General features: G+C 40.4%; 1 protein-coding gene across 1 annotated transcript in view; it reads left to right on the top strand.

The window, feature by feature from the left end:
* The window catches only part of VIPR1 (vasoactive intestinal peptide receptor 1), a 74,411-nt gene that overhangs the window by 14,773 nt on the left and 43,146 nt on the right, over positions 1–16,492 (top strand). Inside the window, exon 3 of the mRNA XM_032183301.1 lies at positions 6,753–6,860. Coding sequence (XP_032039192.1) covers positions 6,753–6,860 — 108 coding nt within the window. The remainder of the gene's footprint in view (positions 1–6,752; positions 6,861–16,492) is intronic.

The following is a 16,492-nucleotide window of genomic DNA, read 5'->3' as shown; positions in this document are numbered from 1 at the left end:
GTTGCCTTCTTAATGATCAAGAAAGCATTTCTTGAGGTTGAGCCTACTCATCTTCAGCGACCTAAATTCAAAGACAGCAGGTACAGTTTAACTTCTCATAACTTCTGCAAATGCAGCGGCATTTGCAATGAGCAGTGAACGAGGAAGCCCTGGATCAATCCTTTAAGCATCCTCCATGTCAGAGCACTAAAGAACTGTTTCTTGTTTAGATGTTGGTGAAGACATAAGTGATATTTGAGGCAACCCACTTTATAAATCTTCGTCATGTCTTGGCATTTTTTGTTTCAGTTTATGGATTCTGGAATTAAGCAGAAAGGCTCAGTTCACAAGTTTGATTTATGAAACAAGTGATCTGGAGGGATGAAAAAAAAGTCAAGTGTTTATTTAGTTTGTTGTTTAAAGAAAAGCTGAAAGATTAGAAACTTTTTTTTTTTAATTTGTTTCCTAGTTGATGTTGATGATGGAAAAACTCGTAGGATTTTCATGCTTAAAAATAATCCTTCAGAAATACTCTCTGGTGATTTCTTTCATGCTGTTTATTTAGAATGACTCAGTCTGGGGGCTTAAGGTGAGTTTTCCTTCATATGTCTTTGAGTCAAATTTCTGCAAATATTCTGTAAAAGATATCTTTTTACTTTTCCTGTTGAGTTCCTGGACAGTTTCTACGGGAAGCCCCTGCAGAAGTGCAAATCAATTTTTATAGCAAGAAGCAGTGTTCTGTCCAGCTTGTACACAGAGTGGGAAAAATCAAATTGACCTCTCTGTCTTGCCACACATACAGAGACAAAGTCCACAATAAACTCTTGTTATTTATCCTCACAGGGGATCTGTTTTGCCTTCTGTGATTTCCCAAGTCCATTTTCTCCTGAATTGGTACTGCAAACCCCTCATTGAGGGGAGAATAAAGGAGCATACGCGTGCCACAAAGAGCAAAGCAGTGGTGGGAAGAAAATGCAACAGTGCCAGGGGTTTGCCTGCTCTGGCAGTAATGTGGTTTTCCTTCAGCTAAGTGGTTTCTCTGTCACATCCTGCCCACGGCGCTGAGGTGATAGCATGCAGCGATAGGCAAAAAATATCCAAATTGAATGCAAAGCTATGAAAAGTTGAAAGGGAAACTCTGAGGGGACAGGTTTGCTTTGGAAGAGATCATCAGTGTTGATAAAAATAAAACCACAAGAGGTGGAGGCGGCAGAGGAGAAATGCACACAGGATGCAGGAGTGGGGCTGGGGGACGGAGGGCACAGCAGTGAACACAGGACAGAAGGGTTGAATTTTACAGACAAGAGTGGGAGGATTGCAGTTAAACTTTGGAGCCAAGCAAGCCCTGGTCAAAACCAATCTGTCACAGAAAAATAAGGTAAAGCCCTATTCTGTAAGTCCAGGCAGGGTAAGATGGGGTAGAATTAGAAACAGAAAAGACACAAGGGAGAAATGATAGGAAACTGCTTCCATGCAAAAAGTAATTAAATAAGCTAGGACACTTCAGCTTGAAAAAGTGATGCTTGAGGAGGGATATAAAAGAGGATTTTATGGTTTTCCTCCCCAGGGAAAGGGAGATTGTGACTAGGTTATAAATATTTCTGTATTCATAAAGGAACTAGGTTCCTAATGAAACCAGCAACGAGCAGGTTCAAAGCAAATTCAGAAAAGGATGTTCTTTCAGCAGACACTTGAACTGTGCAATTCCTTGGCCCAGGAGGTTGTGAATGTGAAAAATTTCCATGAGTTCAAAAGCAAAATCGAATCACATTTAATTTAAATGATTTATGTAAGGAAAAGAATCTTTCCAGAATTTTGTTATTATTACGCACAATTTTTAAAATTTAAATAGAAAACCGTCCCTGATTCAGGAAGACTGGGCTCACTGGAGGCTGGGGCAGTAGTAATAGCTGTGAGGTTCATGGTGGGCTCTCTCACTCTCTACCGAGACTGAACTAAAGCTGCCTGTCTGGAACTGAGGCACTATTAACAAATCCTTGCAGGGACCATCTTTTGGGGTCTGTTTTCTTCAGTAAGGTAAAGAATATAATACCCAACTTGGACAAGAAAGTCAGCAGAAAGATAATTGGTTGTAAGGAAATCAAACTGGCAAACAGGGGAGAGCATCTTTGGGTATAATAACTTCTACAGAAGATGTCAGTGGGAGAGTAAATGTCACCTGGTAGCTCTTTACAGCCCTAACTCCAGAGAGGATGGAAACTGCCTACTGATACTAGATTGGAGTGAAAATCAGTTTCCATTGAAAACACACCAGGTCATCGCTGCCTCTGATGGTACTGGGTGATATCTCAGCATGGTTTAATGTAGCTGTACCTTTGGCTTGCTGTTTTCTGCTTGTGGGTAGCAAGAGGCATGCAGAGATCCCGACATGTCCCAGGCAAAAAAATGGTATCTTTGCATCTGAACATAGATTCAAAGAGCAAAACTGTGCCCATGTCCTCCAGGAGAGGCCAGGAGTGACCCCATTCATTGGGGAGTGTTCGGTGGGAATGACAGATGTGCTGAAAGGCTTTTTCTCTGACTTGGGAGTTCAGCTGGGTTAAGACCATGCCTTGGCACCAGCCTACTGCCATTCAGTTCTTTCATCAGACAAACCCAGTCACGTCTCAGAGCCACGCCAGAGCTCTGCAGATTCATGTTTATTCATGAAGGGAACTTATTCTCTGCTGCTTCCCTGATAAGCTTTGACTGTATATTTTCTGTAAATGTAGATATAACTCAAATAAATGTTCTTCGTGCTCTGCTTTGCCACTTCTGCAAAGCACCGTATACCTGTGCCTCATGCAAATTGACATGTTTTGTGTTTATTAACCTTTTAAAGGGAGAGAAAATGAGAGCCCAAGCTTTGATTCACATTTAGCAGTGACAGTGGAAAAGGTTACCACCTTCTGTAGCTGTGGTGGGGTCTCCTAAATCACTGCAGCTGGGACTCTGCCAGTGCCTTTAGCCACTGTTGTGGTGGCAGCCAGGGAACAGGCATGTCCTACCAGGGTGGAAGAAAAGGCATGTCCTACCAGGGTGGAGACCACCCCAAGACAGACTTCTGAGTAAGAACCTCTTAGAGGTGGGCTCTCCAAAGCCCAGGCAGCTGTGGTTGGTGCAGCCTAGTTGCTTGGCTTGCAAAGAGGGAGTCCGAGCTCTTGGATGTAAAGACCTGAGCTTCAGCACGTGGCTGACAGCCTCCGGCCCATTCATTGATGGCACTCCTTGAGCAGTGCTTCAGGAGCCTGTTTAAAGAGGGAGAGAGTTGGCTGCTAGTAATTACACTAATTGCATGCCTTATAGTGAGAGGATGAGCAGTTTGATGTGCTGAGCTGAAGGAAGAAAGGTTAAAAGCCAGCTTCATTAAAGTTGTGAAGGATTTCTCCCCGCAGCCCTCCAGAAGAAGTTACTTGGCTCCAGAGAGCACTTCCTGATTTACCAGGTAACATCAGGACAAAGCTGAAGGTCTGGAAGTCACAGTCAAAAATTTGAAAAGGGAAAGATTCTTACATATATGTGCATACTTATAATACCAAGAGTTTAAAGAGTTTGCCTGATTATCCAGAGAATTTGTGAATGCCACCATCTTTGAAAAAGTCACACACTTGTTTTCACACAGGGCTTCTTACAACTCACTAGTGATCATTTCCAAAGCAGAGGATAATCCTTAGCAGTGTGCATTCCTTGGTTTGCAGTAACAAGCAAATGAGCAGCACAGTCACATTGAATGAAATGGTATTGAAGGGTTTGCCCAACTGTTTTCAGGATCACAGTATTTATGAAAGGTGCATCCATGGGTCATTTCCACCTGCTGCCTTGGATAAGGAAAGATAAATACATTTGCATCCCTCCTGCAGGTACTCAGTGCAACAGAGAAAACATTTGTAATTAATTAATGGGGAAGCACTTAGCAATCACCAAACATGATTTGATCATGCAAAACAAATTGTCGTCTTTCTTACATCTGTGAGGGCCAAGTGATGTCACAGGGAAGACGGGTTTCCCTTCTCCAAGTCCCAGTGCAGCTGTTTCTACCCTCAAATAGTTTTCTTGGATACTGATCTGTCACAGTGACACAGCTGAGTATTGCCCGCCAACCCTGTGATCTCAGCAGTCTGCCAAGGTAAGCTTTGGAGAGAGAAGACAAATTTCTCCAAGGCTATTTGATAATGGCTGTCTGTGTCACGATTTGGATGGACAGGCACAAACTTGTGCCTGAAGTTGTAGTGGGCTGACTGCAGGGCAAGCGGTGAGTGCTAAACTCCAACTGCAAAGCATTTTGCCTCAGATCTTCAAACTGTTCCAATTCATTAAAAATGTGAAGGCCTGTTCTTTCCGCCTCACATTTCAAACAAAATTACTTTAAATTATTATTATAAATTATTCAAACAAAGTTATTATAATGTGTTAGACATTAAGCTCTTCTCCTGCCTTAGACCTAGTACGAGTAAATTGTATCTCTCTGAACTTCAAATGCTTCAAAATTAGCTAAAGTCAAGTTTCTGGAACTCCGGTATCCATTGACTTCTTCAAGTCCACACCTCCAGCTTCTTCACACGTAAAAGCAGGGATGTGAACCCCATCATTGAAACCTGAACCCTTCCAGGCAGCTACACTAATAGCATCAGCAAATATGGGGAGGCAACGAGGAAGAATGGCACTGGCAGAGCTGATGGGCAGATATGAGAGGTCTTTGCAGAAGCAATAATTATTAAAGGTCCCCTCTGTGTGTCTTGCAAAATCAGTCTTGTGTGTCCTCACCTTATTTTAGTCAGAGTTTGTGTTACAAAAACAACTAAAAGCTTTTTTCATGCACCACAGGTGGTGGTGAAAAATGCTATAATGGAAAAAGACGAGGATCAGAAAAATTCTCAAAGTGCCTAATTCAGAACATTTAAAAAGCCATCTGATACTATCACCTTTTATTTTATTTTGCATTATAACCTGTCCTGGGGTAATGGGCCCATTATAATTTATTGATGCTGATGGAGATTGTAGAACATGAAAGGTCTTGTCAAGAAATCATCTATTTTCCAGGGGCAGAATATGTAATATCTTAATACTTTTGGAGCTGCTGGCTGTTTGGTAGCAGATAAGTAAGACATTGTGAAAAGTGAGCTTTGCAACTGATATTAGAAATCTGAAAATTGAATTTTAATGAATGCTACAGAAGTGCTTGCATGAAGAAGATACTGTCAGTTATTCCCTTTTTCAGGCTGTGATAAACCCACCTCAGGACTTCATTTGAAAAGTTCTGTTTGCTCATGAAAGAATGAAGGAAAAACTTGTAAAATAAATTTGAAAGAGAGCTGAGGGTTCTTTTTCAGCTTCGGAGTATTTTTGTGTGCTCTCTTTATTGATCTGAGACAGCAAGCTGCCTCGCTCTGAACAGACTGATGATGACACCAGCCTTTTCCTGAGCAGAAGGCCTAAAAGATGATTTAAAGGGGGAAATTCTGATCAGGATGTCATCACCAAGCACTGCAGCTTGAGAGTGGTTTTCACAGTTCACTTTACTTGCATGTGGAAACCATTTTCTCAAGGCTTTTTTCTTCATATTCCATTTTTTTTTTGTTAGGCAGTTGACCTTAACAGCAACACTTTAGTCACGTTTGGGGAAGTGTCACAACGTAATGGGACACAAAGAGTAACCCAGAGCAGAGGTGCTATGAAGAAGCAACTCAGGGAGATCTGTTGACAACCCATCTATCTAACCCAGGCAGCCATAAAAGTTTCTGTTGGAAAGAAGAAGAAGAAGAAGAAAAAAAAAAATCTTCAAAATTTTAGTAAGAACTCTAAAATATGTAACGTGTTGGCAAAAACACATCAGAAATTTTATTAATTCCTGTCTGCAGACTCCTTTTGTCTTCAGTGCTAATATTACATTATTCATTACTCTGGTACATGTGTGATATCCTTAATGTCTTTTGAAAAAGCAGAAATAAAAGAACAAAATCAGGGCATATTGCAGCTCTGCAGAAAGGGCATGCCTGGACATTGTTTCTCCCAGAAAATATTTATTCAATTCAAAAGAACTTGTAAAATGTTTCATTTTAATAAAACACCATAGTTTCTCTCTAAAGTTAGCTCCATTGGTTATGCCATCCCTCCTGGCTTAGATAGGGCTTTATACCACCTTGCTCCATCCTCCCATAGAGAACCACTCCTGGTGATAGCCCTGTCCCTTCTCTGCCTCCAGGATGGTTTTGTGCCTTCTCCCTTTTTAAAGACAAAAATTGCTTCTTGAGAAGGAGTTTGACTCCTGATCCCTTGATTGTCATCTGTGTCCCCATCCAACTGAGCTCACCCCATGCAGAACCATCTCATTGCAATGGGAAGAAATACTGGTGACAAAACTTTGGGGAGAGAGGAAAAGGAGTGGGAGTATGGCTTGTGCATCTCAGTATGTTCAGGAGAGGTGTCTTAATGCAACAAGGAGAGATAAGGGCAGGGAAGAGAGAGATTTAATTAAGCATTTCTGCCTTTTTCATCTAAAAAGGCACTGCTAACTGTTAACTCTGATTTGTCTGGTTCTCTTCTTTCTGTGTCAATTTCTGGGAAAATTACAGATATCACCAGTGCTGCAATTCAGGGACTGGGGTAGCTGAAAACTCTATGTTTAAACAAAATATTTCTGTAACTCTCCTTACAAAAGGTGCTCGCACCAATGCTCAATGCACCTTTGCAGAGCTGATTTCCTCTGCTCCATACAAGAGACAGCAGAGAGTTGCTTGTTTTTGTTCTATCATCAGCTTTTCTCTTTTCCCCAGGTTGCAGGAGGCAATGGGACAACATCACATGCTGGCCTGAAGCGCAGGTGGGAGCAGTTGTGGTGAAGCCATGCCCAAAGTACTTCAGATTCCTCACCACTTTCGTTGGTAAGACAGCTCATCTCGCTGGAATGGTTTTATGGCTTAATTGCCTGGAGGGTTTCACATCATATTGCGGGTAAAGCTTCTGGCGTAATCAGAGGGAGAACAAATTCAGAAGGACTAAGGATTTGCACAAGGTAAAGAAGGTTCCCAAGCCATACAGGGATGCCCAAACCATTAAATCATCCTTCCTGTCTTCTTCCAGCACACCATACTACTTGGTATCATAGGGATGCAAATGAGGCTCCTGGTGAAATCCAATAATATGGGTGTTTTGCAGCAAAAGTTTAATCAACATGTGTAATAGTATGTTTGCTGTACAAAATGGACAGTTTAGCACTGCAATTAATTAAGTCTCTGACATAAAATAAACAAGCCGAAACTGTGTGTAATAAAGTATTTTTCCACAGAAATGACTAATTTGGCCACCAGCCAAGAAATTAAGCTGACAAATAATGGGCAGGGGAGGTTAATGGAGAAAGCAGCTTAATACACCGGTTGGCATGTTCTGGGAAGCTTTAATTTAAAACTCAGGTCTCAAGGGCAATGCAGCAACAGGACTCTTTGTCTCCTTCTAGATTATAGTCATTACTTTCTATTTTTATTATAGTAGTCCTGCAGGCCTCCACAGCGAAAGAAGCCTTTTTTTTTTCAGTGGACATTATGCACCAAGCTGATTAGTCTTCACTTTTACAGAATTATAAACAAACACACAGGATAGGTTATGAACGGGAGTAAGGATACAATATTGTCCCTGCTTAGCAGAGCAGGACACTACATTGATTAACCAGCACAAACTGATTACATGATTTGCCCAGAGCCACACCAAAAGCCTTGGTACAGCCAGAAGGGAAATCCAAAACTGGGCAAAACCCCTGTGCCTTGGCCCAGACATGTGGAAGAATTGCCTGTAGTCGGTGCTTAGTACCCTCCTCTTCTGAGCAAAACATGCACTTGCTGGTTTTTAGGGACCCAGCAGTTAGTTAAAGAGGAAGAAAAAAATCTCCCTGAGAAGAGTTTGTAATACTTCATTCCACCACAGCAGAACAATGAGGTATGTGTACATATGTATGATACATACATATATACATATATGTGTCATTGGGATTGTGTTGAACTTAAGCTAAGGGTAATGCTTTTAATAGAGTACTAGCACAGGCTTATGAGACACAATCAAGTTGCCTACTCAGAAGCATCTGCTGCTCTCTGAGAGTTTTAGGGCATCTCATCTAGTCTCCAGGCTCCCTGAAGAAGGGTGCAGCTCTCCCATATCTCTGAATATCTCAGGCACTTAAGGGCATCTCAAAAGACCTGTTTTAACACAAGTATCCTATCTCCCTATTCTGGGAGAAGCCCAGATTCCACCAGGATCAACCAGGACATCACCTGGGCTCTCTGTGCACCTACTGCAATGTGCCAGGCCAGGAGCAAGCCTCAAAGAAAAGCCAACCTGTGCCCTTTCTCTGCATACCCATGTTGCTGCCTTTTGAGCTGTCCTGTGAGCAGTGAGCTCGGCAGATGTCATCTGGCCTTGCAGCTGGCAATGTGCAATCGTTGTGCTTTGGACAATCATATACAAATGTGTAAAGCAGATATGATCATAAATAAAGGCAGGATAAGAGTGCCTCTTGTTTTACAAGATTTCTTGCAAAATTAATGTCATTGAAGTTTGTAAAGCAGTTCTTGCTTTGTAGTAGTATCATCGAATAGCTTTCAAGGAAATCAATCATCAAGCAAATGTTTATGTCTTATGCTTTGATCCCTTTGCAGAATCATGAAAGCTTATACCAAAGTTCTGAGCAATAAAAGATTTTCTCTATACTTAAAGCAAGAAAAGGGTGAGATATTGGGGAAAAAAAAAAAAAAAGAGTTAATGTGATTTTTCCATTTAATGGAGAATATACTCTTCAAATGACTAATATGCTATCTCATGGTAAATAAAGGATAAAATATCATGTGGCATTTAGAAAACCTAAAATCCCTAGCATAGTCCTGATGTCATTTGACATTAAATTTTTCTGCCATTCACAAATACGGAAGATTTTCATTATTTTATGACATTCGTCAGTACCGTGTGAAGGAGATAGATGAAAATATTTTTGGCACCTTTTATTATTAAAGTGCACTACTTGCTATCTCTTCACCAGAGTGTTCCAGGTTTCTTTCAATACATGGAATGTGACATTTGTAATAGAGATTTGTTTCCCACAGTTTCTCCAAGAGCAAATTGTCCATTCTGCACAAGTTAAACAGTAAAAACTAGCACTGACATTTTTTAAGCTTCAGCTATGAGATGAATTGCTTAAGGGGGTGGGGGTGGGAATAGCCAGGATTGCTGCACTCAGCAAGGAAGAGATCCTGATGAACTGCAGTTCATCGTTAATTCTACTTATTTGTATATTCAAGTAATCTCAAACTGACTTGTCTGAATCCTGCATTTCTGCAGGCGAGCAGTGCCTACTTCTAGAGTTACCAAGGCATGGTAGTTTCCCTGTGCACTTAAATACATGCATGCATTTTCACAATTCAGCTCAACAAATCCTTCAATATTGGTCAAATACCTTGAAGCAATGCCACCACAGGTATGAGGTATCATCATAGCTTTACCTGTATCATCCCTCCTCTGTTCCAAGAATTCCTGATTTCCCGATTCCCTGATATCCAGTAAAAAACATCACCATCTCATTGTTTGTTTTGTTCATCCTCATCACTTTTACACCAAACACCAACTCTTTAACAACGTTAAAAATGTGCTGCCAAACATTGGGCACAGATGATAATGGGAAAAAGAATTTGTAGGCATTGATGGATCCCATAACTTGAATTTAATTTTTTTCCAAATACTTTTGAGCGGAGAGGGCACATCCTCACTGGTTTTAGCCAATGATTTCCTCTTGGAAATCATCATTCCTCAATCTTGTGCCCCATACTGGTCTGATTCTTGGGCCAAGTTTAGTACCTGGTAGGCTCCTGAGATAAGCTGCCATCCACTACAGCAGGATAGGTGCTCCATGCTCCTTGTGTTCCTCCAGCGTACAAGAGGATAGGAAATGGCTTTCCAAAAATCTTACTGATGCTTTTTAGTCTCTCCCTCTTGCATGTAAGTGACAAAGATAAACTAAAGCTGTACAAGATAGATCTTCTGGTCTGTCATTCCAAAAGAAACTGTGGCATGGCTCAGTGACACTTGCGTAGGTTAGTAAAACAAACAGTGGGAGTTCTCATTGCAAGAGCAAAATCAAGGGAAAGGAGTACTTGAAGGCCAAATCCAACACTGGCTGAAAAACGATCTGCAATCTGCCATGAAACTGTCAGATTGAAAATTGGAAGAAGGCTCCAATGGGGACTTGTGGGGAAATTAAAGACTGATTTGGAGATATTGCTTGATGGTGTTTTAAAGTGGTTAAATGATGTTAAAGATCTGGGACATCCCTAGTACTCTTTCTATAAGATCTTCTGATGGACCCAACACATTTCATGTGCAGTGAGCCTAAGAGATAGAGAGAGAAAGAGATGGGACCGTGTAGCTTGCTGACTGCCAGCACAGTGAGGGACTCAGTTCCGCACCTGTTCACCAAATACTCGGCTATGATTTCTGCATTATGAACTATAAAACAAGCCAAGACTTGGTTCATATTAGTCTCAGGTGAATCCTGAGTTGTTGTCTCAGTGAAATTATGTCCCTTCCTCTGAATGTCATTACTAAGAATGCTGACCATCTGGCTCAGGCAGTTTCCTGGCTTCAAGCTGCTTCTCTCCGTCCTGTTTAGCAATCCCAAATGCTGCATGCTGTGAAGCAAATTCTCCAAGTCATATTTGGCTTTGGCCGTCCAAGGAGGTGATGCATTTACTGGCTACCTGTAGTCTTAGAATAAGCATAAAGCTGTCTGTGCTTATCACTGACAGCTTTTACATGCACTCACAGTTTGCTAGGCTGATTTCCATGGAGCTCATTCAGAAGGTTTCACGCAGTTTTCCAGGCAAGAATTAGAGTGGGATGAGAGTCATGTCACCATACTCATGTGGCTGACACCAACTACAAAAATTGGCAGTTGTATTGTGCAGCATCTCTAAGGTCCACATTTGTGCACAGTGTTTAGGTTTGCAGTCTTTTCTCTAAAACAGAAATTTGGAAATGACAAGGGTATTTATCAGCATCGATTAATGAAAATAGCAAGTTGTTATTCTTCTACATGATGACTGGGATCTAAAAGTTCCAGGCTGCTTGAGAAAGATGATTCAATCTGGTCATGGGATTTATAAATTCCTGAATTTAAACAAAAGTGTATGTTAATAAAAATGTGTTTTCTGCCTATTCAGCCTTGCTCTTTTCTGTCTATATTGTATAGTCATGGTCAGAATAATCTCACCTAATGTCAGCTATATGAAAGGTTGACATTTCATCATTTAATCCCAGATGTGTGAACTTTCTCCTGAAGTCAACAGAGAAACATCTCCAGTTTATCTTGGAGGTGATTCTCTGTGGTTTGAATCAGCCTCTGATTTCCTCACTGCTCTGTGGAGTAATTCAGAATAGACACTTAAAATGTCAGCTATAGGGAGACCAAATCTGCTCATCCACAGACTAATAGGTAAAATTTTCAGATTTAGCTAAATAGTGTTTGTGTTAAATATTATTGCAAGTTATAAGAATATTGGCATATATTTAAAGAACTGTGTGACAAAATCTTCTCTGGGTTTAGTCTTTTAAACTTGGAGTAACTAAAGTTCATGACAGCATTAGCATTCAGAATCTGACTTAAAGTCCTTAAACAAGCCCTTTCCTGCTTAAGCAGAGCCCCAGTAATTGCCTGAGAAATTATGGATCTTATTATGTTATTGTAGATGTTTTAAATCATAATCCATCATGAAGATTAAGTCTTCATTTGGTTTTTGATTTTTGCATGTCTTCCATCATTTTAAACTTGCACATTCATAATCATCTGTCAGATAGCTTTTCCTTTTGAATTTAAAAGACGTCTTTCTCTCTGTGGCACTTTTCAATTCAACAAATATCAATCAAAAGCTTTTTTTGGTTATCTTTTGTCATTCTGCTTTTTGGTATTGTGCCCAAAGTTATTTTAACTACTGTTTGATCCTAGGTACGAGTTAATGTGAGCACTTATACACAAGACATGGTTCATTTCATTTCTGCCATCTTACTGATGGCCTTTTAACAAATTCAGTATGATGGACAGCAAAGATTTAACTCTGTCATCTCATTTTTCTTCCTGATTCATCTGCAGAGAGTTTTGGAAATGGCATCCCCTCTCCATACCTCCACCTTGAAAGACATGAACTAATCCCTTGTAGCATTATCTAATCTCATTAGTGCAGAGGCAATCAAGTCAAATCCTTTCAATGTATGTAATTCACTGGTAACATCCAGGTCTTAGTGGTGCAGGCTGAAGCAATTCCCAACTGTCAGAGCTTCCCACCCCTCCAGTTGTGGCATGCACACACACTGACACAACTGCACAGAGAAAAGGGAAGAGCTGCCCATGAAATAACATGAGAATGAGCCACCTGAAGATATTTAAGCATGTGGTTGAACAGACTGCTGGGGTTAACTCCTTGATGTCACCTGCAATCTTGTGGAGTCTTTGCATGACCCACAAGGAGTCCTTCAAAAACACCTGAGTCTCTCAAGGTGGATCTTGGGGCAAGTGTAGCCATGTCCTGGGAGAATCAAATGAAATTCCTAAGAAGGACATGGATACAGGCACAGAGATCTGATATTCTGCTGTCTTTCTTTGCAGTTGGTTAAATGAACAGTCAAATTCCTTCCATCACAGCATGGGTACCTAACAGTTAGGCATCCAATCTTAACTCCTTGTCTAATTTGTCCTCTAGCCAGTGGGAAAGAGATGCACTTACAGGGCATGAGTTATCCCACAACATGTCATAGAAAGGGATGAGATGACCTTTGGAGGTCTGATATAACCTCCACATGAAAACTGAGTCTACCGTCCTTACATTTCAATGGCAAAAGTTCAGTGAGATGAACCCCAATCTTTTTCTCATGCAAAGGAGGTCTATGAGTAGACAAAAACAAACAAAAATGCAGAATGATACTCATTTCCCCAGCTTCAAAAAATGATTACCATTTACTTGCAAAACATTTTAATTTCCTTCTCTTGAACCAGGGTTATTTTCTTCATTTTCTTTCCTCCTTTTTTTCTATCTTGTGTTTGAAACTGAAAAGAAAACAGATCAAAACAGAGAGAGGGATGACCAAATGAGTGAACCAAAACCACTCTTTATTTACTACAATATTCATTTGAAAGGAGAAAAAAAAAAAAAAAATGTTGAGTCTATCTGTTTTGCAGGTTTGTTCACTGAGATCTGTCAATGTCCTCAGGTGCCAAGCAGCCCCAGTCCAAATGTGCCTTCATGTCACAAAGATAAAATTGCCAGGAAACGTCCTCTTTCACATGGAATTGTGGCTGTTATTTGTATAGTCCACCCTGAAAGTCACAGAAAAGGGGACAGGACAGCCAATGCTGCTGCTGCCCATGCTTGTCAGGGCAGCCTCCCGGCACTCCTTAACATCCATTTTGCTCATTTGTCATGGACAACTGGAGGCCCAGCTCAGAATTCAGTGCTGGATTACTCTGTTTCCATAGATCAGTGTTGATCTTTTATCTGCATTTAAGAGTGCACCCTTCACTTCAGCTGGCTCCAGCTACGTGCAGTGGTGTAACTGACTGAAGAAACAGGTGGCTATCTGGATGTGCAGCTTATTTAAAGCTTAGTTTTGCTTCAGACCTTTGAGATTTGTTTGCAGCTGAGGTGTCGTGACACGGTTGCCCTGCTCCTCTGAAGGTCTGGTGCTGAGAAGGTCATGTACACCCAGGGATAGCAGTGCTGTGAGATCCTCAGATGGAAAGCCTGCTGTCAGCCCATGGCTTGTGGAGTTAATACCTCCACTTAGCCAGAACTGTTCATTTTATTCTTGTAAATACTTCCTGGTGTACTGTACTTGCAATGTCTAAAGAGCTAATGAGAAATTTGTCCTAGAGTTTGACAGCTCTGCTTTTATTGTGAGGGAACAAATGGAGTTTGCAAAAGGTGCCTAATTAAGGGGAACATGTGCTGTTAAGAAGAGATGAATTATCTGTGTTTATTAAGGATCGAGATCTTCACACTGAGAAATGTGACATGCAGGAAAGGGAAAGGAGGAGAGAGGAAAATGGGAGATTTCCTGAAATCACAGGTGCGGCAAGCTTTAGGGCAGCAGAATTGTGACAGTAAGACCAAGCTGCAGACCAAGCGATATGAAAAAGAACAAATGAAGAAACCAAAGGCTGTGACTGTTACGTGATGTGCTGACACTAAGCCACAGTTTGTTTGTCTGTTCGATACACCATGTTGGCAGAAATTGTGCTGAAAGAAGGATTTTACAAAATCATGGCTGAGACACATAAAGCGAGTTTGGAAAATATTTTTTCTATGTCTGACAAATCGCAAGTTTCTCCCAGATCTAACCACTTCTGTGTCCAGTTAAAAACAAGCTGTAGCTCTGTCTGGAAGTCTCAGGTGTTTCCCAACAACAATAGGGCAGATCGATAATAAAAATGGAACTACACATGTTCCAATGGGCTCAGCAACATCTCAAGAAAAGTGATAAGATCTGCTATTGCTTTAATAGCTTCTGCTTGAAAAAATCAATTTCTGACCACAAGATAATGGCAGACCAGCAGGACAGATAGCTACTTAGAGCAGACCTTCCCTCTCCTTTAGAAGCTATTACACAAGAGGGCAAGAGAAGCAAGAGGAAGACTAAAGAGAACATCCTTTAGCAATGACTGGCCTCAGATCTCTTTGAACGAACTTAAGCTCCCATTAAAAGCCAATAAGAAGTTTTCTCCCACTAAGATCAAAGTGTTAAAATCTCACCTGTGACACAAACTTTCAGATATATTTGAGTCTGAGGAGTGTATTTGAAACAGATGAGAGAGAAAAATAATTAAGAAAGAGAAAAACCTTATGAGAGTGGGACATATGCAACAAATTTCTTATAATACAGTTATCTCTTTGTATTTATTCCATTCATTTATTCAGTATTTAACTTCTACACAGATCAAACTATTATTAATTTATATTAATATTTTTATTAATTAATATATTAACTATTATTTTTAAATTATAAAGAAAATCTTCTGTTTCTATCTCAGTTGCACTGACTGTTCACTCCTCCTTCACTATGCCATGAATTAATCATGTCGTTCCTCTACAAGACTCTTTACTGGTGGGTATAACACAATCTGAAAGGTTCTTTTGATTCGTGTTTCTCCCACATCATCTCCAAATACGTTTATACATCAGGAAATTGAATTAAAAGTTTTACCTTACTGTGTTCCTCTCCAAGAAAGGATTATCCAGATTAATACTCTTCAGACTAGAAAAATGTGGATTCAAAGGATGTAAGTCATAACATTGTGGAGAAAGTAGGTGAGGAATGATTGTTTCATGGTGTACAAAAGAAGAGGTACAAAATGAAACTGTCCATCAGCAGGTCTAAAATAAGGATAGAGGGGTATGTTTTCACACAACATATAAAAAACTTGTAACGCTGATAGACCTGGAAAGTACAAGTGGAAGCCAGAAGTAGAAAGCACTATCAGAATCACTAGAAAGAGGTAAGATATATTCAGAGTATAGATATATTCAGAGTATAGGAATAAATTTGGTGATTAGATGTATGGAACACTAGCCTGTACCCAACCTCTATTTGAGGGAGCTGAGAAGATGTTTTCTTCATAAAGCAAAAAAATTGTAAAATTATTTTGCTGCTTAACTTGTCTTTCTTCATAGGGATCTTTAACAGCTCTTCACCCAAACTGGGATAAAACAAGGGGAAGAAAAAGATAAAAAGAAGTCCTCCTTGTCTCCAGATCAGTATCAATAATGTCTATTCATTGTTATTTGTAGATCCAATGAAAAAGGATAAAAGTAGTGTCAGAGAGAAAGAGGCAAGAAGAATGCTTTTTTCCCATAGAAGAAATTGAATTAAAACAACTAACAAAATATGAATATGCAAAAACTTAATTAAAAACAGGAATATTTGGACAATCTTTTCATTAGTATACAGGTTTGGGTCTTTTTTCTTTTACTGCTTCTTTAATGCTAAAAAGAAATATGTTTGTTATCGCTCTCTATGGGTACCTCAAGGGAGGCTGTAGCGAGGTGGGGGTTGGCCTGTTCTCCCACGTGCCTGGTGACAGGACGAGGGGGAATGGGCTTAAGTTGAGCCAGGGGAGTTTTAGGTTAGATGTTAGGAAGAACTTCTTCACTGAAAGGGTTGTGAGGCACTGGAACAGGCTGCCCAGGGAAGTGGTGGAGTCACCATCCCTGGAAGTCTTCAAAAGACGTTTAGATGTAGAGCTTAGGGATATGGTTTAGTGGGGACTGCTAGCGTTAGGTCAGAGGTTGGACTCGATGATCTTGAGGTCTCTTCCAACCTAGAAAATTCTGTGATTCTGTGATTCTGTGATTGTTTTGCTTTGTTTTTTTAACAAACATAAGGCAAAAAGTGTCTCTGAATTCAGCCAGTCCTGCTTGTTTTCAGTGAGAGGGCTTTCCTTCCCTCTCTCTTTGTTTCCCAGAGCAGAGAGCTTCTGAATCACCCTGCAAGC

The sequence above is a fragment of the Aythya fuligula genome, chromosome 2, assembly GCF_009819795.1.
Source record: "Aythya fuligula isolate bAytFul2 chromosome 2, bAytFul2.pri, whole genome shotgun sequence".
Classification (NCBI taxonomy): domain Eukaryota; kingdom Metazoa; phylum Chordata; class Aves; order Anseriformes; family Anatidae; genus Aythya; species Aythya fuligula.
Note: the sequence above shows the minus strand (reverse complement) of the source record. Positions and strands in the feature narration are given on the sequence as shown.